Raw genomic sequence first — 27865 nt, forward strand, 5'->3', positions numbered from 1 at the left:
TGGCTCTCTCTATCCGTCTCCCCACCGAAATCTTATTACCTCACACATAAGCTTGTTAAACTATGAATGTTTTTAGTTGCTATAGCAACCACTCACAGCTGCTGTGAATAACCTATAGCTCGCAGCTCCATTGACTTTAATGGAGGCAGGTTTTTTGGAAAGTAACGGTAAAGCGCGAGGTTAAATTTTCCTGTCAAAACATAGTCTATGACGTTCCCTGATTCACATGGGGTGTCTATGCAAAATTTCGGGATTGTAAATGAGACGGTACGGATTCCTTTAGCGAACATACACACACACATACATACATACATACATACATACACTCAGCTTTATATATTAGATATATATAAATTCAGCATTATTATTTATTGGCAAATTTGACCACTAGTATTACCCAGTCATCACATAATGCTAGTAAAACCTCGGTAGAAAAAGTTTGACAAGTCCTACTCATGTCTTCCGGTAGTCCAGTGTCCCACAATGTGTTTATCTCTAGGTCTTGCCTGTTTTAAAATGTTAGATAATTATTTGCATTCATTGATACAATAAAAAAGTTATCTCCAGCAGCTATAGGAACCTATCATTATTACAGACATATTTTTCCTCTTGCTGCTTAGCAAATTAATTAAAAAGTGTCATATGGACTATATTTTTATTCTTTTTTTATTACAGTAAGACCCTGCAGAATTTTCTATACACATCAGTATACAAAAGTATGGTGGGGAATCATGATTTCAACAAAAAAAAATATATAGATGAAAAGACTATACATAGATGGGCTATTTTCTTTGAACCAAAAGGAGGTAAAACTCGAGAGAGAATTAATATACAATAGATGCATAGAGTCACATCTGAGATGTAGAAGCCTATCTTACACTAGCATAATTAATGCACAATATTGCATTCCATATAGACAGTATCTTATAAAGGTCTAATGCGCTACCTCTCTTCCCTTCATGAAAGTAAAGACACCAAATAAATTCCACATTCTGAGAGTTTGCCATAGTCCACACATTCTGAGATAAAATGTGCTTCTTGTTTTAAATTTTTTGTTTGCTAAGCAATGAAATGTAACACATTTTTTTTTATAGATTTGACTGTTTAAATATTTTTTTTATATACCATATATATAAATAATTTGTACTACAAATAGATAATTGCCCCAGGCTTAAAAATTAGCAAATTGATTTGTTGATAAAAAAAAATCTTGAATTTTTAGCAATTCTCAAAACTCTGCAGATTTGAACAATTTTCTATATGATAATCCAATATGTATAATTCACTGTATTCAAAGCCACTAGTGACTCCATATACAAAAAAAAGTATTACATGGTCAGTGATGCATGCTATAAAATAACTCCACACTATTCATTGTGTCCACAGTTTGGTCGGAATGGCATGTCCATGAATGTTGTCCACCATCCATAATAATAGCAATAATAATAATAATGAAAAAATTGAGGCTAGTTATCTGTGCGGAAAACACACAATACATGACTGTCACAATTCCGTTGTGTAGATTATTCTGTATTGTTCTGCCATGCTCTCCTGCAGAGCCAGTATATGTTGCTTAATGTGCAGAGCGTTTTGCAAGATGAATGCTCTGCTGGTTGATTCACAGCAATGGTTTTTATGCTGTCCTGGGATGTGCTCTTCCAGATGCTTCTCAGTCCCGGTGATTGCTCTGCTTCTTTAGGGAGCATGTTAGCTGAGGACGCTGCCAGTTGTACTTCTATACAGTTGTGCTTTTGGCTCCTGTGGTGTACAGTGTTCAGATCTTGGTCTCTCAACTCCAGACTGCTGTTTTCCCATTTCTACCTGTCCTCCCCTGTTTCTGTTGTGACTTCCCGGCTTCTGACCTCAGACTTCCTCCTGACCGCATACTCGCCTGTGTCCTGTATCTTATATGAACGCTATTTGAACCCTGACCATCAGCTTGTACCTCGACCTCGTCTTTGTCTGCCCCCTTGTACTGTTGTGCCCTCCTGGTTTATGATCCCGGTCTATCTGACTACCTCTTAATTTACTGCATAATAGTAGTGCCTAGTGCCACCTTGTCACAGTAATCACAATGCAGAGATGTCTTCATGCCATAGACAAGGGCAGAACACCTTCACCTTTTTTCCAACACCAGGATCCCACAGATGGTGGGAGCTAGGATGTCAAAGGGTATCCAGGAAGATGCCACACCTTTCAAATAATGGTGGTGCCTTCTATTGTTCATGTTTAGGGGCACAAAAATGAAGTACATCAGTGCTCCACTTAGGAGAGACACCTTTTGATTTTTCAAGACTGACAAAATATGTATCCCTATGTAAATAAACATTCACTGGTGGAGCATATAATATAGATTAAAGACAAGGCTGAATAGCTAGAAAAAGAAGATAATGAAAGAATACTCAGAAGATATGCAAGTCACAAGATTAATTTAATAAGCTAGAGAATCTAAACGTTTCTCACGATAGGATACTAGAGATGAGTGAAAACATTTGAGCAGAATTGAAATCTTCTCAAAAATAATAAAAATCTACCTTGACTAAAATGTGGATTTTTATAATTTTGCATGGATTCAGCAAGATAGTCCAAAAGCCGCCATTTTTCTGCACTATAAAAAGCCATAAAAATGTAAAAAGTGAAAAAGAACAACATCATAGTCACCTCTATGGTCCCTTTGCTATTCATCCCCCCTCTTCTTTTTGGTCCTTGTTGCATTTTCGGATTGTACTTGGCAGCTCGGATTCAGTCACCAAGTCCAAGCTTCAGAATTTTTCTAGGCTCCGGAGGGTTGTGAGCATATGCTATGTTTTCTGGAGAGACCCCAAAGTATAATAATGGACACTAAATTCAAAGAGTATAATTTCACTGTGAATCGACTTTTCTGCTGAGAAATCATGAATTTGAGTTTGGCCAGCTTATCTTTATAGGACACTAAATGTAAAAATAAATTTAAAGGAAAAGATAGCTAATTGCCTCATGGATATCCCTTATGGCCCTTCATAAGGACATGATTTTGATAGATCAACTTGAAGAACCATGGAAGAAGATTTTAGATACATCTTAGGATGAGAAAAAAAGCAAGAGGAGAGAAATCATTAAGTAACTGATCCTCAAAAATATTGGCATTATCTATCAGGACTTAAATCAAATTATCCAAATTAGTTAAACATGGAACAGTTTGAGTCAGTTCGAGAACTTTACAAAAAGTTTAGATCCACCTGAATTTGATTTTTTTGTGATTTTTGTTATTCACTTTATGGCTGGCCTCTATCTTACTAATTCATTGAGGAAAAGAGGTAAAAAAATAAAATAATACGTGATCACTAACTTGTCCTGTGTCCACAGCCTCAAATATGGTTCTCCGCACAGCTCTCTCCATTGTCTTCTTTCTTTCTGCACCAAGTTCAAGACCATCTTCTGCGTCTCGGTTTCCATCACTGAGTAGGCATCTGATGTCACATTGCCCAAGATGCTAACTAGTCATTGGGTGAAACACATTGAGATATGAGAATCCTACTCAGTGCCAGAGACCTTGGTGAAGAGTGATAATGGAGGAAGAAGACATTGCGCGTGATATACGGCTGGGCCATAAGTATGGATACACCCTGTGTGGGCAATTAATATATGAATACACCCTGGGTGGGCCATAAGTATGGATAGACCTTGATGAAATGGAAGTGGTTGCTGACATCACCTTACTGTATTTGGCATATTAGTACATGGGAGTGGCAATAATTTTAAGGCCCATGGCTGCCATCTGAAAAGCCGCCATTTTGAATTCAACTTTATCCTTTGTTATCAGGGTGTATCCATACGTATAGCCCACCCTGGATGTATCCATACTTATGGCCCACCTTATAGATAAAAACAGCCTTAAAGGAATTGCTCGGACGACCGAATAGAGGGCTGTTAAAGTGGGACACCTGAGCGGCAATATGTGTATCCATACTTTTTTAACTAAGTGAAGAAAAGACCAGCACTCCTTGTATTCTTATTAAATAAAATCCTTTAATTGTTCAGTTCCATGCATGGGCAGGTATCAAAGTTACGCATTTCGGCTTGAGCACAAGCCTTTCTCAAATAGAACAGAACATCTTCTGTTTGAGAAAGGCTGGTACTCTAGCCGAAACGCGTAGCTGTGAGGCCTGCCCGTGCATGGAACTGAACACGTAAAGGATTTGATGTAAAAAGAATACAAGGAGTGCTGGTCTTTTCTTCATTTAGATTGTAGATGCCTTTCATAGACTCAAGCACCATCTACTTTTGAGTGCTGCCTGGAACTTTTTTCTTTTTTAACCACACATTTATTATGCTGTGCGGTCTAAAGCGAGACCCTAGAATATAATAAGAAACAGTCAATTCATATTCATTAAATTTGATGCAAATTTTGTGGTTAAATATTATCTGATTCAACTTATATCTTTAAATGCTGTTAGCAGCAACTTAACAAAAATAAATAAATTAAAACAGACCACAAAAGATATTCTGTATCACTATCTAGTTTCAATAAATATAAATATCCAATTGATACAACCGGTAGTGAGCAAAATTTGTGTCTAAAATGACTGTCTTTCATGTGTTTCTCAAAAAAGCTCAAAACTTGTTTAAACATACTTTTGCAAGTATATAAAAGTATATAAAAGTAAGTAGATAAAGTATATAAAACCCTGTATTTCATTTTATAATATATTAAATGCTTACACTTTTTATGTTGAATTCATAAATTGACCAGCAAGACAAGAAACCAATTTATCGATTCAGACTTATGCGGGCGTCACACGAGGCGATCTATTGTACGATAGATCGTGTCACGGCCGGGCGGTCGGGTAGACCCAGGAGGTGGATCCACTGGACCGGACTCTAAGATGGTGGTAAGGAGTCCGGCAGCTGAAGCACTGAAGGGCGGCAGAACAGTCCGTGCAAGTGAGGGCAGCGGAGGAGTCCCTGGGACCACGGAGTCACAGATGGTGGTACTGGTGACGTAGCTCAGGTTCGGAAGCCGAGATGATAGTAGGCGGGGTCCGGAACCTCTGGAGCGGGATGACGGGTCACCGCAGGGATCCGAGATGGTACGGACTGTCAGCTGGCAGACGGACAGCGTGCGGGGTTCAGGACACGGCAGGCCGGATGGCGCGGCAGGTACGGCTCTACAAAGAGAGATAGGTGAGTATAGGCACATAAACACCAGGAGACCTGATTCCTAGCTCAGGGAACACGAAGATCAGGCCCCGCCCCCTTGGACAATGACCCCCTATATACCCTGTACCTGTGCAACCTCATTTCCTGTTAATGGACGCTGGCCCTTTAAGAAAGGGTCAGTGACCGCGCGCGCGCCCTAATGCGCATGCGCGCCGCCCGAGTGCCAGAAGCCAGGGAAGGAGGCTGCGAGGAGGACGCAGGGGAGCCGGCCAGGTCCAGGGAAGCTGTCGGGTGCCGGGATCGGGGTCCAGGGACCCTGGGACGGACGGGATCCGGTGGCTGGAGAGCGGGGAGCGTGGCAGGTGAGCCGGGGAGCGGGGGTGAGGACCCGGGGAGCGTGACAGTACCCCCCCCCCCCACGCCCCCCTCCCCGCAACCGGGACATGAAGGCACGGATAAGAGGAGTACCCACGTTCTCCCTGGGCTCCCAAGACCTATCCTCAGGACCATACCCCTCCCAGTCCACCAGGAAGAACTGCCGACCTCGTACGGTCTTCATGGCCACGATATCCCTTACCGCGTAGATGTCATCATCGGCAATAGGTGGAGGAGCCGGACTGGCAGCAGCGGAGAAAGGACCAAGGACAACCGGCTTGAGCAGGGAGACGTGGAATGAGTTGGGTATCCTCATCGTGGCCGGGAGCTGTAGCTTGTAGGATACCTCATTGATCTTGCGGAGGACCTTAAACGGCCCGATGTAGCGAGGACCCAGCTTGTAGGACGGTATCTTCAATCGGATGTACTGGGAAGCAAGCCAGACCAGGTCACCAGGAGAGAAACACGGAGGATCCAGACGTCTCTTGTCAGCGTGTTTCTTCATCCGCTGGGAAGCGCGCCCAAGGGACGCCTTGACAGAGTCCCAAATGGTAGCAAAGTCACGGACAGCAGTATCAGCAGCCGGGACATCCGATGAAGGGGATATAGGCAGCGGGACGGCGGGCTGAAGTCCGTAAACAACATGGAAGGGTGATTTGGAGGATGACTCACTGACGTGGTGGTTATGGGCGAATTCAGCCCAAGGCAGAAGCGAGGACCAGTCGTCGTGATGGGCGTTGACATAGTGACGTAGGTATGAGGTCAAGATTTGATTGACCCTCTCCACTTGGCCATTAGACTGAGGATGGTAAGCAGAGGAAAAGTCCAGAGTCACTCCCAGATGTTTGCATAGAGCCCTCCAGAAGCGGGAGGTGAACTGGGTTCCTCTGTCGGACACGATGTGGGATGGAAAGCCATGCAAGCGGAAGATGTGATGTATATAGGCTTCCGCGAGTTCCTGAGCAGAGGGCAGTCCGGCCATAGGAACGAAGTGGGCCATTTTGGAGAATCGATCAACCACGACCCATATGACTGTGTGCCCGGAGGATAATGGCAAGTCCGTAATAAAGTCCATAGCTATGTGTTGCCACGGGACTGAGGGTATCGGCAGAGGCAGAAGACGGCCATGGGGCAAGTGGTTGGGCGTCTTGTTCCTGGCACAGGAGGAGCAGGCAGAGACAAAAGCAGCGACGTCCGTGCGAAGGGATGGCCACCAGTAATGGCGTACAATCGCACCCCATGTTCTCTTCTGGCCTGCATGGCCGGCTGTTTTTGAGGCATGACCCCAGTGTAACACTTTTTTCCTGTCGGTCTCAGAGACATAGGTCTTCCCGGGCGGTATCTGGGCTAGAGTGACAGGAGCCACCGGAATGATGTTGCTAGGACAGATGATGGGTTGGGTAGTCGCTTCCTCCTGCTCCATGGGCATGAAAGACCTGGACAAGGCATCAGCGCGTACATTCTTGTCCGCGGGTCGGAAGTGAAGCTGAAAGTCAAACCTGGCAAAGAATAAAGACCACCTGGCTTGCCGTGGGTTCAGTCGCTGAGCGGACCGCAGGTATTCCAAGTTCTTGTGGTCAGTGTAAATTATCACGGGATACACTGCACCTTCCAGGAGGTAGCGCCATTCCTCCAGTGCCAGTTTGACTGCCAAGAGCTCTCGGTCCCCGATGGTGTAGTTGCGTTCAGACGCTGAGAAGCCCTTGGAGAAGAATCCGCAAGTCACCATCTTCCCGGAGGAGGCCTTCTGCATGAGCACTGCTCCGGCTCCTGAGGAGGAGGCATCCACCTCCAAGGTGAACTGGCGGTTTAACTCCGGACGGTGGAGTACAGGAGAGGAAGCAAAAGCCCGCTTTAATGAGCCAAACGCGGCGTCGGCCGCAGGCGACCAGTCCTTTGGATTTGCCTCTTTCTTAGTCAAAGCGGAAAGTGGAGCAGTCAGAGCAGAGAAGTGAGGTATAAACTGGCGGTAGTAGTTGGCGAATCCCAGGAAGCGTTGGATTGCTTTCAGTCCAGAAGGGGGAGGCCAGTTGAGAATGGCGGAGACCTTCTTGGGATCCATCTGCAGTCCAGTCTCAGAGATGACGTACCCCAAAAAGGGGAGTGTAGACTGCTCAAAGACACACTTCTCATACTTTGCGTACAGGCGATTCTCTCTCAATCGTCGTAGAACCAGTTGTACGTGCTCTCTGTGGGTTGAGAGGTCCGGAGAGAAGACAAGGATGTCATCTAGATATACTACCACACAGGTGTAGAGGAGGTCTCGGAACACGTCGTTCACCAGTTCTTGGAAGACGGCAGGAGCATTACACAGGCCGAAGGGCATCACGCAGTACTCATAATGTCCATCGCGCGTATTGAACGCGGTCTTCCATTCGTCACCAGAGCGGATGCGCACCAGATTGTAAGCACCCCGAAGGTCCAGCTTGGTGAACACACGAGCCCCCCTAAGTCGGTCAAACAATTCGGGGATGAGCGGCAGAGGGTACTTGTTTTTGACTGTGATCTGATTCAGACCCCGGTAGTCGATGCAGGGGCGTAAATCGCCCTCTTTTTTCTTGACAAAGAAGAAACCTGCTCCAGCAGGAGAGGAGGATCTCCGAATGAATCCCCTTGCCAGGCTCTCTGAGATGTAAGCAGACATAGCCCTTGTTTCGGCTGGAGATAAAGGATATATCCGTCCTCGTGGTGGCGTTGTTCCAGGGAGCAGGTCGATGGCACAATCGTATGGCCGATGTGGCGGCAGTACCTCGGATTCCTTTTTATCAAAGACATCCGCAAAGGTCCAATAGGCCGAGGGCAGCCCCGGTAGGTTCTCAGGAACCAGAGGTTGTCGGATGGGTTGTGTGGATTTTAGACATCTCTCATGACACGAAGAACCCCAGCGGGTGATGTCGCCTGTACCCCAGCTTACTGATGGTTCGTGGGCCCGTAACCATGGAAGACCCAGCAGGATCTGATGGGACATGTGAGGGAGGACGTAGAAGGTGATGGTCTCGGTGTGAAGAGCACCGATCCGCAGTTCAACCGGCCTGGTGGTCCAGGAGATGGTGTCAGAAAGGGGTCTCCCATCTACAGAGGCAATCACCAGGGGCTTGTTGAGTGGAATAACAGGCACTTGGTATTTGTCCACGGTGGCTTGCTGGATGAAATTGCCTGCTGCCCCGGAATCGAGGTAGGCCTCAGCCGTGAACCGCGTCTCTCCCGTTGTCACTTGCACGGTCCATGTGACCGGATCAGAGAGAGTCCCAGCACCTAGGGTGGCCTCTCCTACCAACCCTAGGCTTTGGAGTTTCCCGGCCTTTCCGGACAGGAACGGAGGAGGTGTGTGCCCTCACCGCAGTAAAAGCAGAGGCCCTGGGCAAGCCGCTCTGCTCTACGTTGTGCAGACTGACGCACTCGGTCAATCTGCATGGGCTCGTGGACGGGACTCCCAGCTGTTGATGACTGAGGTACGGAGGGCTTCTGTGGAGGAGAGGGATGCCGGACTGGACGTCTCTCCCGAGACAGCTCTTTGGAGCGCTCCTGAAAACGGATGTCTACTCGAGTTGCTAGGGCAATCAGGGCATCTAGGGTGGAGGGCACGTCACGGCCCGCCAACTCGTCTTTGATGCGGCTTGAGAGACCCTCCCAGAAGGCGGCTGTTAGGGCCTCATTATTCCAGCTGAGTTCTGAAGCCAACGTGCGGAAACGAATGGCGTATTGGCCCACCGTCAGTGTTCCTTGACGCAAGCGGAGAAGGGATGAAGCAGACGCAGAGGCGCGTCCCGGCTCGTCAAAAGTGCTGCGAAAGGCCTGCAGGAACTCTTGAAGATCCTTGGTCATAGGGTCCTCCTTTTCCCACAAGGGGTTCATCCACGCCAGCGCCTCGCCCTCCAGGTGAGACATTATAAAGGCGACCTTGGCTTGGTCAGAGGCGAACAGATGTGGCAGCTGCGTGAAATGAAGGGAACACTGGTTAATGAAGCCCCTGCAGGTCTTGGGATCTCCAGCATAACGAGGTGGTGAAGCCAACCGGAGTTGGGAAGCACCCGACGAGGCTGCCACTGGTGCGGGAGCCGTGGATTGTCCATTGGAGGACCTGGATGCCGCAGGCGTCATGGATGCTTGTAACGTGTACAGGCGGGTGTCCACGGAGGTCATAAATTGCAGCATGCGGGTCTGGACTTCACGCTGGCGTTGGAGTTCCTCTTGCAGGGCCAATAGTGCTGCAGCGGGATCCATGGCCTGATCTTACTGTCACGGCCGGGCGGTCGGGTAGACCCAGGAGGTGGATCCACTGGACCGGACTCTAAGATGGTGGTAAGGAGTCCGGCAGCTGAAGCACTGAAGGGCGGCAGAACAGTCCGTGCAAGTGAGGGCAGCGGAGGAGTCCCTGGGACCACGGAGTCACAGATGGTGGTACTGGTGACGTAGCTCAGGTTCGGAAGCCGAGATGATAGTAGGCGGGGTCCGGAACCTCTGGAGCGGGATGACGGGTCACCGCAGGGATCCGAGATGGTACGGACTGTCAGCTGGCAGACGGACAGCGTGCGGGGTTCAGGACACGGCAGGCCGGATGGCGCGGCAGGTACGGCTCTACAAAGAGAGATAGGTGAGTATAGGCACATAAACACCAGGAGACCTGATTCCTAGCTCAGGGAACACGAAGATCAGGCCCCGCCCCCTTGGACAATGACCCCCTATATACCCTGTACCTGTGCAACCTCATTTCCTGTTAATGGACGCTGGCCCTTTAAGAAAGGGTCAGTGACCGCGCGCGCGCCCTAATGCGCATGCGCGCCGCCCGAGTGCCAGAAGCCAGGGAAGGAGGCTGCGAGGAGGACGCAGGGGAGCCGGCCAGGTCCAGGGAAGCTGTCGGGTGCCGGGATCGGGGTCCAGGGACCCTGGGACGGACGGGATCCGGTGGCTGGAGAGCGGGGAGCGTGGCAGGTGAGCCGGGGAGCGGGGGTGAGGACCCGGGGAGCGTGACAGATCGTCGGGGTCACGGTTTTTGTGACGCACATCCGGCTTCATTGGCGACGTCGTCCCGTGTGACACCTACGAGCGATCGTAAATTGGTGAGAAATCGGGTATCGTGTACTCCTCGTTTAATTTTAAAAAATCGTTTATTTTACTTTGCGCAAGTTGTTCATCGTACCCGGGGTAGCACACATCGCACTGTGGGACACCCTGGGACTGATGAACACAGCTTACCTGCACCTTGCGGCACCCGCCGGCTATGCGGAAGGAAGGAGGTGGGCGGGATGTTTACGTCCCGCTCATCTCTGCCCCGTCGCTTCTATTGGCCGGCCGCTGTGTGACGTCGCTGTGACACCAAACGTCCCATCCCCTTCAGGAAGTGGATGTTCGCCGCCCACAGCGAGGTCGCTCAGCTCGTGAGTACGTGTGACGGGAGTTAAACGACTTTGTGCAACACGGGCAGCGATTTGCCCGTCATGCACAAATGAAGGGGGTGAGAACTATAGCTCCTGCAATTGCACGATAAATCGTACCGTGTGAAGCCCGCATTACAAACACGTAATACCCAAAGTTCTGCAATTAGGTGGTGAGAATCTTTACCTATGGAGCACACTTCATAACAGAGGTATCAATGCTCTTGAGAGATATAGGAAATAAACTAATTAAAATATGCTAAATATATTCCGCTGATTAAAATGCCCCGATATCTCAGGAGTGCAGCTTAGAAGTCTTTACCGTTATTTGTAGATAATGAAATGTTATCAGGAAAAAATCATGAAATTAACCAATCTCTAATGTTTTCCATTACAGCTGCTATTTCTGCATACAGTATCATTATCCCTGTGAACGCGGTGTTAACATCAAGCAAAGATTACCTGTTACTGATTAGACAGAGTTTGCTTAGTGACTTTGTGCAGATGGTTGACTGCCTGGCCTTACATCCCCTGGAAACATTTGATTTTGTTCAGGATAAGCACAGAAATAAAGAGAACATTCCATAATATTGATTATGACACAGACAGATAATAGAAACAATAGCAATGAGATTAAAAACCATGCAATCTAAAAAATATCGGTTAGTTGCTTGGTAACATACGGTATATAAAAGTTCCCAGAGTGTGGCCATATTGTTGACAATTGCTTCTTTACTGCAATGTTTCTATAGTGTTTTCCTGTACTTTATGCAGCAGTAGATAGAAATTTTGCATGAATTACTATGTTCTATGGAAAGGGCGAGCTGAGATATTTTCCTCTTCTAGATGTAAGGAAGTGAATGATAGGGATGCTACATGCAAAGATTTATTTATATGTGCTGTTTTAATGTTCTCATCTTCCCACATTTAGGTAATAAATATGAGTAATACAAAAGAGCTGTCATTAAATCACCTAATCTTTGCTAATTCTGTCCCAGTCTACACAGCTAAGCTCTAAATGGAACCACAGCAACAGGAAGCATAAGAGGGTTTTTTTTTCATTGGGATATAAAGTCAGTGCCAAATATATATATATATATATATATATATATATATATATATATATATATATATATATATATATATATATATACATATATATATACATATATACAGTACAGACCAAAAGTTTGGGTACACCTTCTCATTCAAAGAGTTTTATGTATTTTCATGACTCAGAAAATTGTAGATTCACATTGAAGGCATCAAAACTATGAATTAACACATATGGAATTAAATACTTAACAAAAAAGTGTGAAACAACTGGAAATATGTCTTATATTCTAGGTTCTTCAAAGTAGCCACCTTTTGCTTTCATTACTGCTTTGCACATTCTCTTGATAAGCTTCAAGAGATAGTCACCGGAAATGGTCTTCCAACAGTCTAGAAGGAGTTCCCAGAGATGCTTAGCACTTGTTGGCCCTTTTGCCTTCACTCTGCGGTCCAGCTCACCCCAAACCAACTCGATTAGTTTCAGGTCTAGTGACTGTGGAGGCCAGGTCATCTGGCATAGCACCCCATCACTCTCCTTCTTACTCAAATAGCCCTTACACAGCCTGGAGGTGTGTTTGGGGTCATTGTCCTGTTGAAAAATGGTGGTCCAACTAAACGCAAACTGGATGGAATAGCACGCCGCTGCAAGATGCTGTGGCAGCCATGCTGGTTCAGAATGCCTTCAATTTTGAATAAATACCCAACAGTGTCACCAGCAAAGCACCCAAACACCATCACACCTCCTCCTTCATGCTTCACGGTGGGAACCAGGCATGTAGAGTCCATTCGTCCACCTTTTCTACAAAGACACGGTGGTTGGATCCAAAGATCTCAAATTTGGACTCCTCAGACCAAAGCACAGATTTCCACTGGTCTGATGTCCAGTCCTTGTGTTCTTTAGCCCAAACAAGTCTCTGCTGCTTGTTGCCTGTCCTTAGCAGTGGTTTCCCAGCAGCTATTTTTACCATGAAGGCCTGTTGCACAAAGTCTCAACAGTTGTTCTAGAGATGTGTCTGCTGCTAGAACTCTGTGTAGCAATGACCTGGTCTCTAATCTGAGCTGCTGTTAACATGCGATTTCTGAGGCTAGTGACTCGGAAAAACATATCCTCCTCTTCAGAATTGCGTCTTTGTCTTCCTTAGGGCAGTCCTCATGTGAGTTAATTTCTTTGTAGCGTTTGATAGTTTTTGCCACTGCACTTGGGGACACTTTCAAAATTTTCCCAATTTTTCGGACTGATTGACCTTAATTTCTTAAAGTAATGATGGCCACTCGTTTTTCTTTACTTAGCTGCTTTTTTCTTGGCATAATACAAATTCTAACAGTCTATTCAGTAGGACTATCAGCTGTGTATCCACCAGACTTCTGCACAACACAACTGATGGTCCCAAACCCATTTATAAGGAAAGAAATCCCACTTATTAAACCTGATAGGGCACACCTGTGAAGTGAAAACCATTTACGGTGACTACCTCTTGAAGCTCATTAAGAGAAAGCCAAGAGTATGCAAAGCAGCAATCAAAGCAAAAAGTGGCTACTTTAAAGAACCTAGAATATAAGACATATTTTCAGTTGTTTCACACATTTTTGTTAAGTATTTCATTCCACATATTTTCATTCATAGTTTAGATGTCTTCAATGTGAATCTACAATTTTCAGAGTCATGAAAATAAAGAAAACTCTTTGAATGAGAAGGTGTGTCCAAACTTTTGGTCTGTACTGTGTATATATATATATATATATATATATTTGGCACTGACTTCATATCCTAATAAAAAAACCAAAATTCTTATGCTTCCTGACCATTGCAAAATTGTCAGTTTTTCTGATTTTTCTCTTTATAGGTATATCTTTGAGTAAAATTTAATTTTTTATTTTATTCTATAGACTACTGACAACACGCCTCCGAATTTCCAGGCAATAAATTTTGCATTTATTTTCTTAAAATGTGAAATGGTCAAAATAACAAAACAATGCATTGCTTTCAGAACTCAAATAATGTACAGAAAACAAGTTCATAATTATTTAGAAACAACAATACTCATGTTTTAACTCAAGAAGAGTTCAGAAATCAATATTTTGTGGAATAACCATGATTTTTAATCACAGCGTTCATGCGCCTTGGCATGCTTTCCACCAGTCTTTCACACTGCTTTTGGGTGACCTTATGCCACTCCTGTTGCAGAAATTTAAGCAGTTCTTTGTTTGACGGCTTGTGACTATCCATCTACCTCTTGATTACATTCCAGAGGTTTTCAATGGGATTCAGGTCTGGAGATTGTGTTGGCCATGACAGGGTTTTGATGTGGTGGTCCTTCATCCACATATTGATTGACCTAGCTGTGTGGCATGGTGCAATTTCCTTCTTGAAAAACCAGTCCTCAGAGTTGGGGAACATTGCCTGAGCAGAAGGAAGCAACTGTTTTTCCAGGATATCCTTGTTTGCAGCTTGATTCATATATCCTTCGCAAAGTTTAATCTGACCAATTCCAACCTTGCATCCCCAGATCATCACTGATCCTCCACCAAATTTCACAGTGGGTGCAAATTCACAGTGGGTGCAAGACACTGTGGCTTGTATGCCTCTCCAGGTTGTCTAACCATTAGACAACCAGGTGTTGGGCAAAGCTGAAAATTAGACTCATAAAAGAAGATTACCTTACTCTAGAAATTGGGCAGATTAAACTTTGCGAAGCTCCAAATTTATCATATCAGCAACTTGACCAATATCCAAATATGCATTCACCTTCTCATAGAAATCCAGCATATAGGTTAAATATGACTTATCATTTATAAATCCATGAAACTGTCGACTGGTTGTAAGTAATTTTATTGTTCTTTGAAATGTATGTTTGCTGTTAAACCTGTCACCAGATTTGGCAACTATAAGTTGCGGCCGCCACCAGCTTTTTAAACAGCATTCCGGAACACTGTGTATAAAAGTCCAGGACGCTCTATGTAACATAAAAAAAACACTTTTATAATACTCACTTATGGTGGCGGTTTATACCGATGGGTGTTGCTGCTCTCCGGTTTGGCGCCTCCTCTCTGCTGTGATCTCCGACCTCCATCTATCAAACCCAGGCCAACAATGCACTCCTGCGCAAGGATACTTTGATCTGCCCTGCTGAGGGCAGATCAAAGTACTCTAATGGGCAGGCTCAAGGAAAGGTTAAAGACAACTCGCGCATGCGCACTACAATATTTTGATCTGCCCAGGGTAGATCAATGTGTGCCTGCACAGGACCTTAATGCCGGCTAGTGTGGATGACGTGAGATGCATCATTCACATGTGACTCAGAAGAAGGAGGACGTAGATCGACACAGAGAGGATTAGCCAGACCAGAGAGCAGTGATGCCCATTGGACTGGACCACCCCCTAGGTGAGTATAATAAAATTGTTGTTTACATTCTACAGAGTGGCCTGGGCTCTTATATACAGGATTCTGGAATGCTGAATATAGGAGCTTAGTGGTGGTGGGCGCAGCTCATAAGGGAAAGACCTGATGACAGGTTCCCTTTATTAGCTAATAATGTTTTTGCACAGCACTTTTATCAGTAATTTACGGTGCATTATATTTCATAATACATATTAAGTATATTGTAAATGGAATCTGTTACCAAGGTAGACCCCTTCAACTTTGGGCATTTGTTTGATTGTTGAGCTGAAAGATTTGGATTGTGTAGGGATTTGTTCTTTAACTGACCTCTGATTTTAGAATATAATTGAACCTTTAAGCAAGTCATACAAAAGCTAACCTTTATTCATATACGCCACGTAGTATAACATTCTTAGCTGCATGGTATGTTACTACTCAACTGTCACATTCTATTATGTACTTTACAAATTGTAAGAAATTGCAATAAGTGTCAGCTAATACTATATATACATTGTCTTCTATTTTCTATTTTCATTCTAGTGCCCTGTGGTGGAATTTTAACAAAGCGGAAGGGGACTATTCTGTCTTCTGGCTACCCTGAACCATATGACAACAATTTGAACTGTATATGGAAAATCTCTGTGCCGGAGGGAGCAGGCATTCAAGTAAGATCATAAGATATTCTCAAACACTTGTCACATTCGTTTTCTTATGATGACAAGGAAATAATGTATTGAAGCCAATGAAGTGATATCTATAGTACAAGGATTCCAATGCTTAGAATGTGTCAGCAGATACATGGTATTATGTTGTAAAAAGTTTAAAAAATTAACATTAGATCCATTTTATAGTATATAATCAATGCTTGAAGTGTCCCTATTACCCTATCTTTTTCATTTTCAAAATAGGTGGTCAAATAGCTCAAGAGCCTTAACCCCGCTTTACATGCTACAATAAATCTTACGATGTGTCGGCGGGGTCACGTCGTAAGTGACGCACATCCGGCAATGTAAGTATGATTGTAGCGTGTAAAACCTCCGTGCAATTGCGATTGAACAAAAATCCGTTCATCGCATGCACGTCGTTGATTTCTCAAAGATTGAACGTTAGGTTGTTCATCGTACCCGGGGTAGCACACATCGCAGCGTGTGACACCCCGGGAACGATGGACAGATCTTACCTGCGTCCTGCGGCTCCCGGCCCGCAATGCGGAAGGAGGGGTGGGCGGGATGTTTACGTCCCGCTCAGCTCCGCCGCTTCGCTTCGATTGGCCGGCGGCCGCGTGACGTCGATGTGACGCCAAATGTCCCTCCCATTCCAGGAAGTGGACGTTCGCCACCCACATCGGGGTCGTATGGACGGGTAAGTACGTGTGACGGGGGTTAATCGTTAGTGTGGCACGTTCAACAAATTGAACGTGCCACACATACGATGGGGGCGTTGGAAATCGCATACGATATCGTATGTGAAATTGCAACGTGTAAAGCAGGCTTTAGTTTTCCTTCACAACAATATAGATTTAAGAATAAATTTATCAAACAGTGGAAAGGAGAAAGGCTTATCCTCCTGTGCCGCTACACAGTCCAAACAATATAAGTTAGAATATGATTTATTGATCAACTCGTTTCAAAGCCATCAAGGCTTCTTCATCAGGACAATCATGATTATCCTGATGAAGAAGCCTTGATGACTTTGAAACACATTGACCAATAAATCATTTTCTAACTTATATGGTTTTGACTGTGTGACGGCGCAGGAGATTAACACTTTCTCCTTTCCATCATTTGCTCTCCATATGGGTTCTGCAGTGGCCTACAGACGTTTATGGTGTTTGTGACCTGCACAACCACATGAGGTGAACCCTTCTAAGCTGTTATTTATATTCTACCTTGGATAAGACCCTATTTGAGCAATTTTTCTGTCCACCTTTATTTGACAGGAATAATTTTATGGCAGATTACAGCTACCACTGAGAGTGGTTTAGGGAAAATTGACATATACAGGTCCCATTCTTCTCAGCAATAAATGCATCATCAGTAAGCATGCATAGTCCCTCTAGTTGGGGGTGCTAATAAACAAAATTGTATGTAATATTATTTGAAAGTTTTGATCAGTGAGGTTTGGATTTTGGGTTGTCCACCAATCACTAAAATGATGGCATAAAGGATTATCCTTCAGAACAATTGTACATTGAATCTTCAACCCCATATCTTCTTGTCTCTTCATACCCAGCAGCAGAGAGTTTAACCCTTATCATCTCCGGTCTTCATATCCTTCAGTGCAAATAGATTGGTGTAAAGGTCTAAAGCTGGGTTCACACTAAGCGACAGCGACAACGACGTCGCTGTTACGTCACCATTTTCGGTGACGTAACAGCGACCTTGTAAGTCGCTGTTATGATCGCTGCTTAGCTGTCAAACACAGCAGAAGCATCGATCATAACGTCGCTGTGCTACATGTGCAGAGAGCAGGGAGTCGCGCTTAGCGCTGGCTCCTTGCTCTCCTAGGTACAGTACACATCGGGTTAATTAACCCGATGTGTGCTGCAGCTACATGTCACAGTGCAGAGATCAGGGAGCCGCGCGCACTGCTTAGCGCTGGCTCCTTGCTCTCCTTGCTACAGTATACATCGGGTTAATTACCCGATGCGTACTGCAGCCACATGTGCACAGTGCAGGAGCCGGCACTGGCAGCAAGAGCGGAGGAGGCTGGTAACGAAGGTAAATATCGGGTAACCAGGGAAAGGTCTTTCCTTGGTTACCCGATGTTTACGCTGGTTACAGCTTACCGCAGCTGCCAGTGCCGGCTCCTGCTCGCTTCATTTCGTCGCTCTCTCGCTGTCACACACAGCGATGTGTGTGTCACAGCGGGAGAGTGACGACCAAAAAATGAAGCTGGACATTCAGCAACGACCGGCGACCTCACAGCAGGGGCCAGGTCGTTGCTGGATGTCACACACAGCGACAGCGACGGGACGTCGCTGCAACGTCACAGAAAATGGTGACGTAGCAGCGACGTCGTTGTCGTTGTCGCTGTGTGTGACACCAGCTTAACAGAAAACCTATTGGAAAGTGTACTTGCATGCTTGTGTTGCTCCTTCATTGAGTGATTGCTAGTTGTATGTGAACTGTTCTGTTTGTTTTGTGGATAGGCTAAGTGCTTCTTACCCTTCCATTAAGTAATCGTAGAAGATCTCAGGACCAGGACTTCCACTGATCAAAACTCCCGTGCATAAGATAATAAAAGTTGTTAAAAGTTTGGTTAACACTAAAATAGGTTTTACCATGGAGCCTGGGAGTGTAGCTATGAACTGTAGATTTGAAGACGACATGAATAAGGAATTGAATTTGTCTAGTAATTTTTTAGTTTTGTCTAAATGTGTAAACAAATTAACAGGACATGAAAAGTAGTTAAAATGGGTCAATTCAGTTACTATTGGGCAGTGGTACAAACAACATTTTGTAACTCAAAAGTCTCAAAGCTTTGTAGGTTGCATTTATCTTTATAATAGGAATTTTGCCGTTGAATAATATAGCATATTAAAGGTAATAAAAAATATCTAAAAATTTGACCTGGTATTAATTTATGTAGCTGTCAATAGCTGGAGAGCCAAACTAGGCCCCATAGCTACTGGTTGGGGAACACTACTGTAACTTATGGACTCTACCACCGCCAGGTTCTTATTTCTGATAGTCCATGAAAAGTTCATGTTGCCTGATCATTGATGAGCCTTGGATTTAATCACATATACTATTGGAATTAGACAGGAGTGTAAAAAGGTTAAGTGTGCCAAGAAACCATGCCATCTTAATGTTTCGAGCACATGGTTTGGCAGAGAACTGAATTTGTGGCTCAAAGCATCAACAAAACTTTGCGCTTGAGACCATATAGGAGGAAGTGTTTTATAACCAGTAACATCATGACTTTTGGTTGCAACATATAGATATGACTTTAATATGTATCTCTAAAACCATCCAAACACATACATAAAGTGCAGTGCATAAACATAAAGTGCAAATAGAAGGGTTGTCATAGATCTCAACATATCCTTCTACATGAGCAGACCATGCACCACCACCGATAAGAGAAAAATTCCGAGGACGAAAGGAATGCTGGCAAGTCCAAGGGTAAATATAGGCAACTAACCACTATCGTGCCCCATGTGAATGCTTGACAAGGGCAGCACCCAAGTGTAGTAACTGTCCTCAATGTCAATAAGGCCCCGACATATTTACATCTCAGGTCAGAGAGTTCATCAAGGGAGATAAAAGAGACTCAACCTGCAGTGGCAGAGATAAATACAAGAGTGCACAGCACCAATAGTGTGTGCAAACAGATGGTGGCACCAATGATAAACTCTCTGACCTGAGAGGGATATGCATCGAGAGGGCCTCATTGATATTGGAGACAGCTACTACACTTGGATGCTGCCCTTGTTAGGGTGGAAGCATTCACATAAGGCACAACAGGCATTTGTTGCCTAGTATTACCCTTAGACTTTCCAGCATTCCTTCCGTCCTGGGAATTTCCATCTTATCAGTGGTAAATGGTCCGCCAGTAGAGAAGGATCAGGTGAGATCTATGACAACCCTTTTAGTTGCACTTTATGTTTGTGCACTGCACTTTATGTGTGTCCTTGGATGGTTTAGCGCTGCCATTGTATGGAAAGCGCTGTGGAATCAATAGCGCTATATAAAGGAATAAATATTATTATTGTTATTATTATTGTTTTAGAGGTACATATTAAAAGTTATATTTTAGTCCTTGCTTTGAACTATTGATATATAGGACCTTTGGGCTCAATTTGTGTCTGTTTTACAGAGTCTTGGCTTTGATGATATTGTGCAACATATAGACAAATATTCCATAAATATCTCCGAATAGAGTATCTCGGAATATTTTGAGCAAAGAGGAAAAATAAGGAAGGACACAACTGTTCAGACAGGTTTCATGATTATAAAAAGTCTATGAATTGCTTTGGCTTTTATACTATGTGCTTATATTTACATGCTGTTTTGATTTTTTTTTTCCTTTATGTGTTTTTTAAGCTCAAGAATATTCTCTCTCTGTGTTTTCCCCAGGTGCAAGTTGTCAGTTTCGCTACAGAACATAACTGGGACTCGTTGGATTTTTATGATGGAGGTGACAACAATGCTCCAAGACTTGGCAGTTATTCAGGTATGCAAGAACTACAGGCTTCTTTTGTGACCTATTTTAATAACGCTGATAAAACAAAAAAAATATTGGAGGAAGAATTCAAGGGCATATGTAATTGGAGTACATTAAGAAAGTGATATTTAGTATTTGATTTTGAAAAAATGTTTTTTAGGTTCTTTTTATAGAATTACTATTGAACCCTATAAATATCCATGTGAAAGAAAACTTTCTATCAGGGGACAATGGCTCACATTTATTATAGGAAGGCAAACCTGGTTTTGGCATACACTGAACCACTATAAATAAGGCATTTGATAATCTGTGACATATTGACAGTAATACTTGCAACTTTTCATTTTGCTCCCAAAAAAAGTCAGTATGGTCTCCTAACGATGGCACAAATTCAGCATTTTAGGATTAATTCGCAGACAAAAATTTTACATTTATGGTGCAATCATCTGGGAATATTTGAAACAATTTTTATAAGTTTGGGCTTCTCCTGAGCTAAAAGTAGGCAGAGGTTATATTAATTCAATGCAAAACTTGGAAGTCCTACCATGTTTGGGGCATTTCAGGGGCAGAACTTGGGTGGGATTTAATCATTTTTAGTATACCAACTGAACATTTAGAAAGTATGTTTGTAATGATAGTTAAAAATTAGGGATGATCAAATATCACAAATATTTGGCAATATTTGGTTTCGACGAATAGGTCGCCGCTATGCGAATATTCGATGTGCAGTGTAAGTCTATGGGAAGCCCGAATAGTTGCTATTCGGCAACTATTTGGGTTTCCCATAGACTTAAGGACCTGTCACACATAGAGATAAATCTGTGGCAGATCTGTGGTTGCAGTGAAATTGCGGACAATCAGTGCCAGGTTTGTGGCCATGTACAAATGGAACAATATGTCCATGATTTCACTGCAACCACAGATTTGCCAAAGATGTATCTCTGTGTGTGACATGGCCTTTACATTGCGCATCGAGTATTCGCAAATAGTCGAATAGTGGTGACCTATTCTTCGAATATGGACCTAGGCGAATATTTGAGGTATTTGATCATCCCTATTAAAAATGCATTGACTTTATATTAGGATGAACGCCTTTTACTAAATTCGGAACAATTCACAACAACTAAAGATGTCAATAAATATTGGATAGATAAATGATTGTTTGCCTGGCAACTATTTCTCCTGAGTCCTTCATACCCAGAAATTCTCATTTTTGCCAAGTCTTCCATTGTTCTCTATCAGCGAGATGCTGCAAGACTTTCATGGTAGTAGCTTACCTCCCCAGCGATAAGAAAACAATCAACAGTTGAAGTTCTAATGGCTGGATCCTTCTCACCATTAAAGCGCACCAATCAACTGGATTTTAATATATAAACTAAAGCCAGTGCTATACTGGCACTGTCATGCTGATTCTGTATATACCTTTAGTTGTCAGATTGGATGTATAGTTTTTGAAATACAGGCAAGTAGAATTACAGAAATGTACAGCTTTTTGATTGGTGACAGCCGCCGAATCGCTAATATGTGGGCGGAGTTTTGCTATATATTCTTGCCCCTGTCTGCTGCCTGGCCTCTGTAGATGCTAGACTATATGGGCTCCTTCCAAGTATGAGTCATGTTATAGGTGCATGTTAAAAATGCAGAACATACAGTCTATATCTACAAAGGCCAGGCCGCAGATAGGGGCGGAAATACATAGCAAAACCCCAACCACATATTAGCTATTTGGCAGCTGCTGCCAATCTAAAAGCTGCACATTCCTGTAAATTTATTTGTCTGTATTTCAAAAACTATATTCTGCTGATTTTAACAGCAGACATTTGTGCCTCGCAGGCGCAGATGTATCCGTGATCCACCCATGCCTGGTAACCCCTTAAATTGTGCTGTCAAAATATGACAGCGCAATTTTAAGCGCAGAAGCAGAAATGTGCCTTTCCCTGCTGCCATTGGAAGTCCCATGACATGATCACGGGGAGCCAATGGTGGCCATGGTAGCAGATTGTCATGTGATGACTCCTGTCGCTATCATGACATAGTTCCTGCCACAGCCAACAGAGCACCTGCTTTAACAAGAACGCATAATTTCTCCTGATCAGAGCGATGCTGCTCTGATCAGTAGAAATGAATCAGCAATCAGGCTGCAAATCCTTATAGCCCCCTAGGGGGACTAGTAAAGTAAAAAAAAGTAAAAAAAAATTTTAAAAAATAAAAAAAAAACAAAAACCTAAAAGTTCAAATCACCTCCCATTTGCCCCCCAAAAATCAAAGGGTTAAAAAAATAAAAAATATACACATATTTGGTATTGCCATTTTCATAAATGCCCATTCTATAAAAATATAAAATAAATTAATCTGATCGGTAGATGAGGTGGCAGGAAAGAAATTCCAAATGCCAAAATTACATTTTTTGGTCATCGCAAATTTTGCACAAAATGCAATAACAGCAATCAAAAAGTAGCATCTGCGCAAAAATGGTACCATTAAAAATGTCAGCTCAAGATGCAAAAAATAAACTGTTCACTGAGCTCTTTATCCTGAAAAATGAGAACGCTAAGGGTTGCGGAAAATGACGCAAAAAGTACGCCACTTTTTTGGACAAACTTCTGAATTTTTTTGAGCCCTTAGATAAAAGTAAACCTATACATGTTTGGTGTCTATGAACACATACTGACCTGAGGCATCACACCGACACATCAGTTTTACCATATAGTGAGCACAAGGAATAAAATATCCCCAAAACAATCATGAAATTGCACTTTTTTTTTGCAATTTTTACACACTTGGAATTTTTTAGATGTTTTCCAGTACACTATATGGTAAAACTTATGGTTTCATTTAAAAGTGCAACTCATTCTGCAGAAAACAAGTTCTCGTATGGCAAGGTTGAAGGAAAAATAAAAAAGTCACGGCTCTCGGAAGAAGGAGAGCAAAAAACGAAAAATGGAAACTCACCCAGGGGTGAAGGGATTGAGATTGCCCCAAATTTGTTTGACAATGCTAACACGTTTCTGTGCTGCTCACTTCTGCATTGTGAAATGAGCGGCATCATTGATGTTAAGTCTATGAATACCTGTTGGGACATGAACTCTATTTATTATAACTGAGCATCACTAGAGGAACCCTTTATGGACTCTATCTTAAAAATGGGGCTCTGTGTTGCATTATTCTAAATGGACAAGCAACGGATAGCTGTTTCTATTCATTTCTATACATTTTCAGATATATTTGGAACTCTATAAAAGTAAATGCAGCTCAGCTCTTTCCTCTTTAGCTCTTTCAACAATAGTCACTAAATAGTGTAGAGAACTGTGTTGTTCTACTCCATACACTATTTATTTCTGGCGCTGGAACTGATAAATGGGGGTACTGCATGTCAGACACCCAAAGATTACAATAAAATAGTTACGAATTGTAACGGATGGACCTACTAATATGGTAATAGGTGAGAGTACACCGATATCAGTGGTCAGGGTCCACTGTGTAATGGTGGTAAATTGCAGCTGATAGCCTAGGGCTATACTGATCTTCAACAACACCCCGAATAATGATATACACCTGTGCTACAGGTCACACAGGTGTAGATGCAAGTATAGTAAGTACCCCAAACCAGTGTTGCTGGACCCTGTTGCCTCACAAGCCCCGATATGGGTAATAATATATTTGGACTGGAAACTGTTTATACACAGGACCAGAGATGGTGTAATGCTCTCCTGTGACAGAAGTCAATATAGATAGCATACACAGTATGGATAGGGATCGACCTGCAGAACACTCTCCATATTCTGTTAGTATATGCTCTGGGTATAAGCAGAGGTGAGCATGTAGGGTATTGCTCCTATACCGGGTTGTAATAGGGGATAGCCGGTTAACCACTGAGCGACACAACACCGATATCTCTGGAGCCCAGCCTAGCCGGCTTCTAGCCCTCACTCGGTCTGGATATGACCACGACACCTCACCCTAACCTGCTTCTGACCCTCAATCAGTCCAGTAGGACTTTGCTGCATATCCCTACCAAAGATAGCTGTGTGTTGCTGCATGCACAAAGACGTGTGTGCACCTCCGTGTGGGCATCAGGGCTATTTATCACCTCTGTACTGCCTACAAGATGGAGGAACCACGTGCAGCCAGCCCCTTTGGCCAATGAGAGCCTTACACGTCACTGATGATATCACCACGGCCAATAGAAACTTGCCACGTCACTGATGATGTTACCGGCCAATAGAAACTTGCCACTTCACTGATGATGTCACCGGGACAAATAGGAAACTTGCCATGTCAGTGATGTGGCATGTTTCTATTGGCCGCAGTGACATCATCACTGACATGCTCAGATAGTGTCAAAAGACCCATAGGAGTCCCGCACATGCTCAGTAGGCTCTTTTTGACAATGTGAGAATTCAAAAAAAATCCTGGTCACCATCCGTGACTCAGGAGACCAAGCAACCTCAGGAATGGGAAGGTACTGCTCCAAAAGATCCACAAGGAACCCCTGTACCCTGATTTGTGACACAAAGCATGCAACATTTCAATATTATTTTGACAAAAAATTGAGACGGGAGAGCCCCACCCCTAAGTGGGATCTCCTAGGTACAAAACAGCATGTAGGAACAAAAAAAAGAGGAAAAAAGAGTGTACCTAAAAAATTGGGATCACCACAGAATATACTGTAAATACAACCTGATATTTTATTGACGCAAGAAAATCCACACATAATGAACACAATACAAAGCACAATGGACAATAACACCTCTTAAAACCAATGACAAAAAGTGAAACAAAGTGACTTACTCAGTATACAATAAATAGAAAAATTCAATGATTATAAACTCAGTCCATGCATGAAAATATCCCCGTAAAGGGGTGTTACACGCAGCAATTTTGCTAGCGATATCGCTGGTGAAAGCACCTGCCCCCGTCGATTGTGCATCCCGGGGCAAATCGCTGCCCGTGGCGCACAACATCGTTAGGAGCCGTCCCACAGGACTTACCTGCCTAGCGACGTCGCTGTGTCCAGCGAATCGCCTCCTTTCTAAGGGGGCGGTTCGTGCGTCGTCACACGGCAGCCGCCCAAAAGAAGCAGGAGCGGAGATGAGCGGAACGTAACATCCCGCCCACCTCCTTCCTTCCGCAATCCCAGTGGCCGCAGGTAAACTGTACTTCATTGCTCCCAAGGTGTCACACGTAGTGATGTGTGCTGCCTCGGGAACGACGAACAACAGGAGACATCTACAATCAACGATATTTTGAAAATGAACGATGTGTCAATGATGGACGATAAGGTGAGCATTTTCCATCGTTAACACTCGTTCGTTGCTGTCACACGCAACGACGTTGCTAACGATGCCGCATGTGCATCACGGAATCAGTGACCCCGGCGATATATCGTTAGGTACATTGTTGCGTGTAACAGGGCCTTTAGTCCCTGAGTATATTAATGAGGGTCCAGTCACATATCCTTGAAAGGCATTTAGAAAAGTGCCAAAGACTAATAATGGAAAATACAAACTGAATGCAAAAAATGCCTGCACTTGCTAGAGGAATCACTAAATTGAGCTGATCATCACACAAAAAAAAAAAAACAAACAAATTGGTGTGGATCTAAGTGTGCCAGACACTATGATGCGACCATATAGCAAAATTACCTGGCCCCTCTCTCTCTCACCTGACCCTGTAGGGATCCTGGAAGGGGGAGGGGGGGAGGGGGGGAGGCAAGAGGGAGATGGAATTCTCCACAATGTAACAAAACCTCCTAAATCTAAGTGCAATCGGACATATCAGACATGTGCTATCCGAAGCAGGACAGGGTGTGGTGAATGGACCTTGGGTAAGTCACAGCCCCACACATATTGCCACCTGTGGTGGCTTTTTCAAGGGCAGAGAATAGTAGTCTTTTCCATTATTAGTCCATTATTCCATTATTAAAAGCTTTTAGAGCTGTTATTGTCCATTGTGTTTTGTATTGTGTTCATTATGTGTGGATTGTCTTGCATCAATAAAATACCAGGTTGTATTTATATTCTGTGGTGATCCCAATTTTTTAGGCACACTCTTTTTTCCTCTTTTTGTATTTCAATATTATTTGGGGCATTTGCCAAGTAACACAAAGGGTCAAAACATCAGATGTTTTGGAAACAGTTTATGAAATAAATGCTATAATACTTTTAGGGGAATTCCATATATGCTGTCACCCCCTGTTCATTTTTGTACATTTGTAACCCTCATAGATTTGTGGACTTGGTGAATTTTGCATTTTAGGGCTAGATGCATGGAGTGTGTTGCGAATAATGAACACGGGTTATCATGAGTATAACACATCAATAATAAAGTATCATACAACCCCAATTAATGTTGTAAAAATATAGCTTTGAGTATAATTGACTGCAGTTCGTTCGATATATTCGTATTCATACGGTATATGTTGTATTTTTCTTTTCTAGGAACGACCATACCTCATCTTCTAAACAGCACATCAAACAATCTATACTTAAATTTTCAATCAGACATCAGTGTTTCTGCAGCTGGGTTCCATCTGGAATACACAGGTAATTGTCTATAGTTTTCTACACCATACAAAGCGGAGCACATTACTGTCAGCTCTCTACACTGTCAGAGTTCATTTATTTTACATCTTCATGTCTCAAAAGGAATAGCAATGTTACTCTACTGTAAAGAGTTGTTTCCTTTGATGACGTCTTTATTCTTGCATCATATATGCACACATACATGCTGTATATCTATCTATACATATATATATATATATTTAAAAATATATATATGTGTATATATACATATTTTTTTATATATACATATATATATATATATATATATTTAAAAATATATATATTTTTATATATATATATATATATATATATATGTATTTATTTATTTATTTATTTATATATACATATATATATATATATATATATATATATATACACATATATATATATATATATATATATATATATATATATATATATATATATATATATATGTGATGGACTTTTCAAGTTAATGTGTCATCAAAAAATGAACTATTATTTAAATCAAGCTTATTTATATTAAACATATTTTTCTCATTTCTTTTTAATTTGCAATGTCACCATCACAAGAAAATTTTGCATCAGTTGATTTCGGAACTTGAGTATTAAAATTGGTTATCATAATGAGAAAACCTTACTAAAAATTACATATATACATAATGAGAAGAAAATGAAGTGTTCCATGTGTGAATCCGACTTAAGCCAAGGATGAGGTTAAAGTGAACCTGTCAGGTGCAATATGCACCCAGAACCACGAGCAGTTCTTATTTCTAATCCCTGCCTAACTGTCCCTGTATCTAGTAGCATAGATAAAGGGATCTTTAGAAAA

General features: G+C 43.1%; 1 protein-coding gene across 7 annotated transcripts in view; it reads left to right on the top strand.

Moving 5' to 3' along the window:
* The window catches only part of CSMD3 (CUB and Sushi multiple domains 3), a 2007504-nt gene that overhangs the window by 1545740 nt on the left and 433899 nt on the right, over window positions 1-27865 (top strand). For all 7 annotated transcript variants that reach the window (XM_075352941.1, XM_075352934.1, XM_075352935.1 and 4 more), the window contains 3 exons: window positions 15863-15987; window positions 20404-20500; window positions 26932-27036. In XM_075352941.1, coding sequence (XP_075209056.1) covers window positions 15863-15987; window positions 20404-20500; window positions 26932-27036 — 327 coding nt within the window. The remainder of the gene's footprint in view (window positions 1-15862; window positions 15988-20403; window positions 20501-26931; window positions 27037-27865) is intronic.

Source organism: Anomaloglossus baeobatrachus, chromosome 6 (genome assembly GCF_048569485.1).
Source record: "Anomaloglossus baeobatrachus isolate aAnoBae1 chromosome 6, aAnoBae1.hap1, whole genome shotgun sequence".
Lineage (NCBI taxonomy): Eukaryota > Metazoa > Chordata > Amphibia > Anura > Aromobatidae > Anomaloglossus > Anomaloglossus baeobatrachus.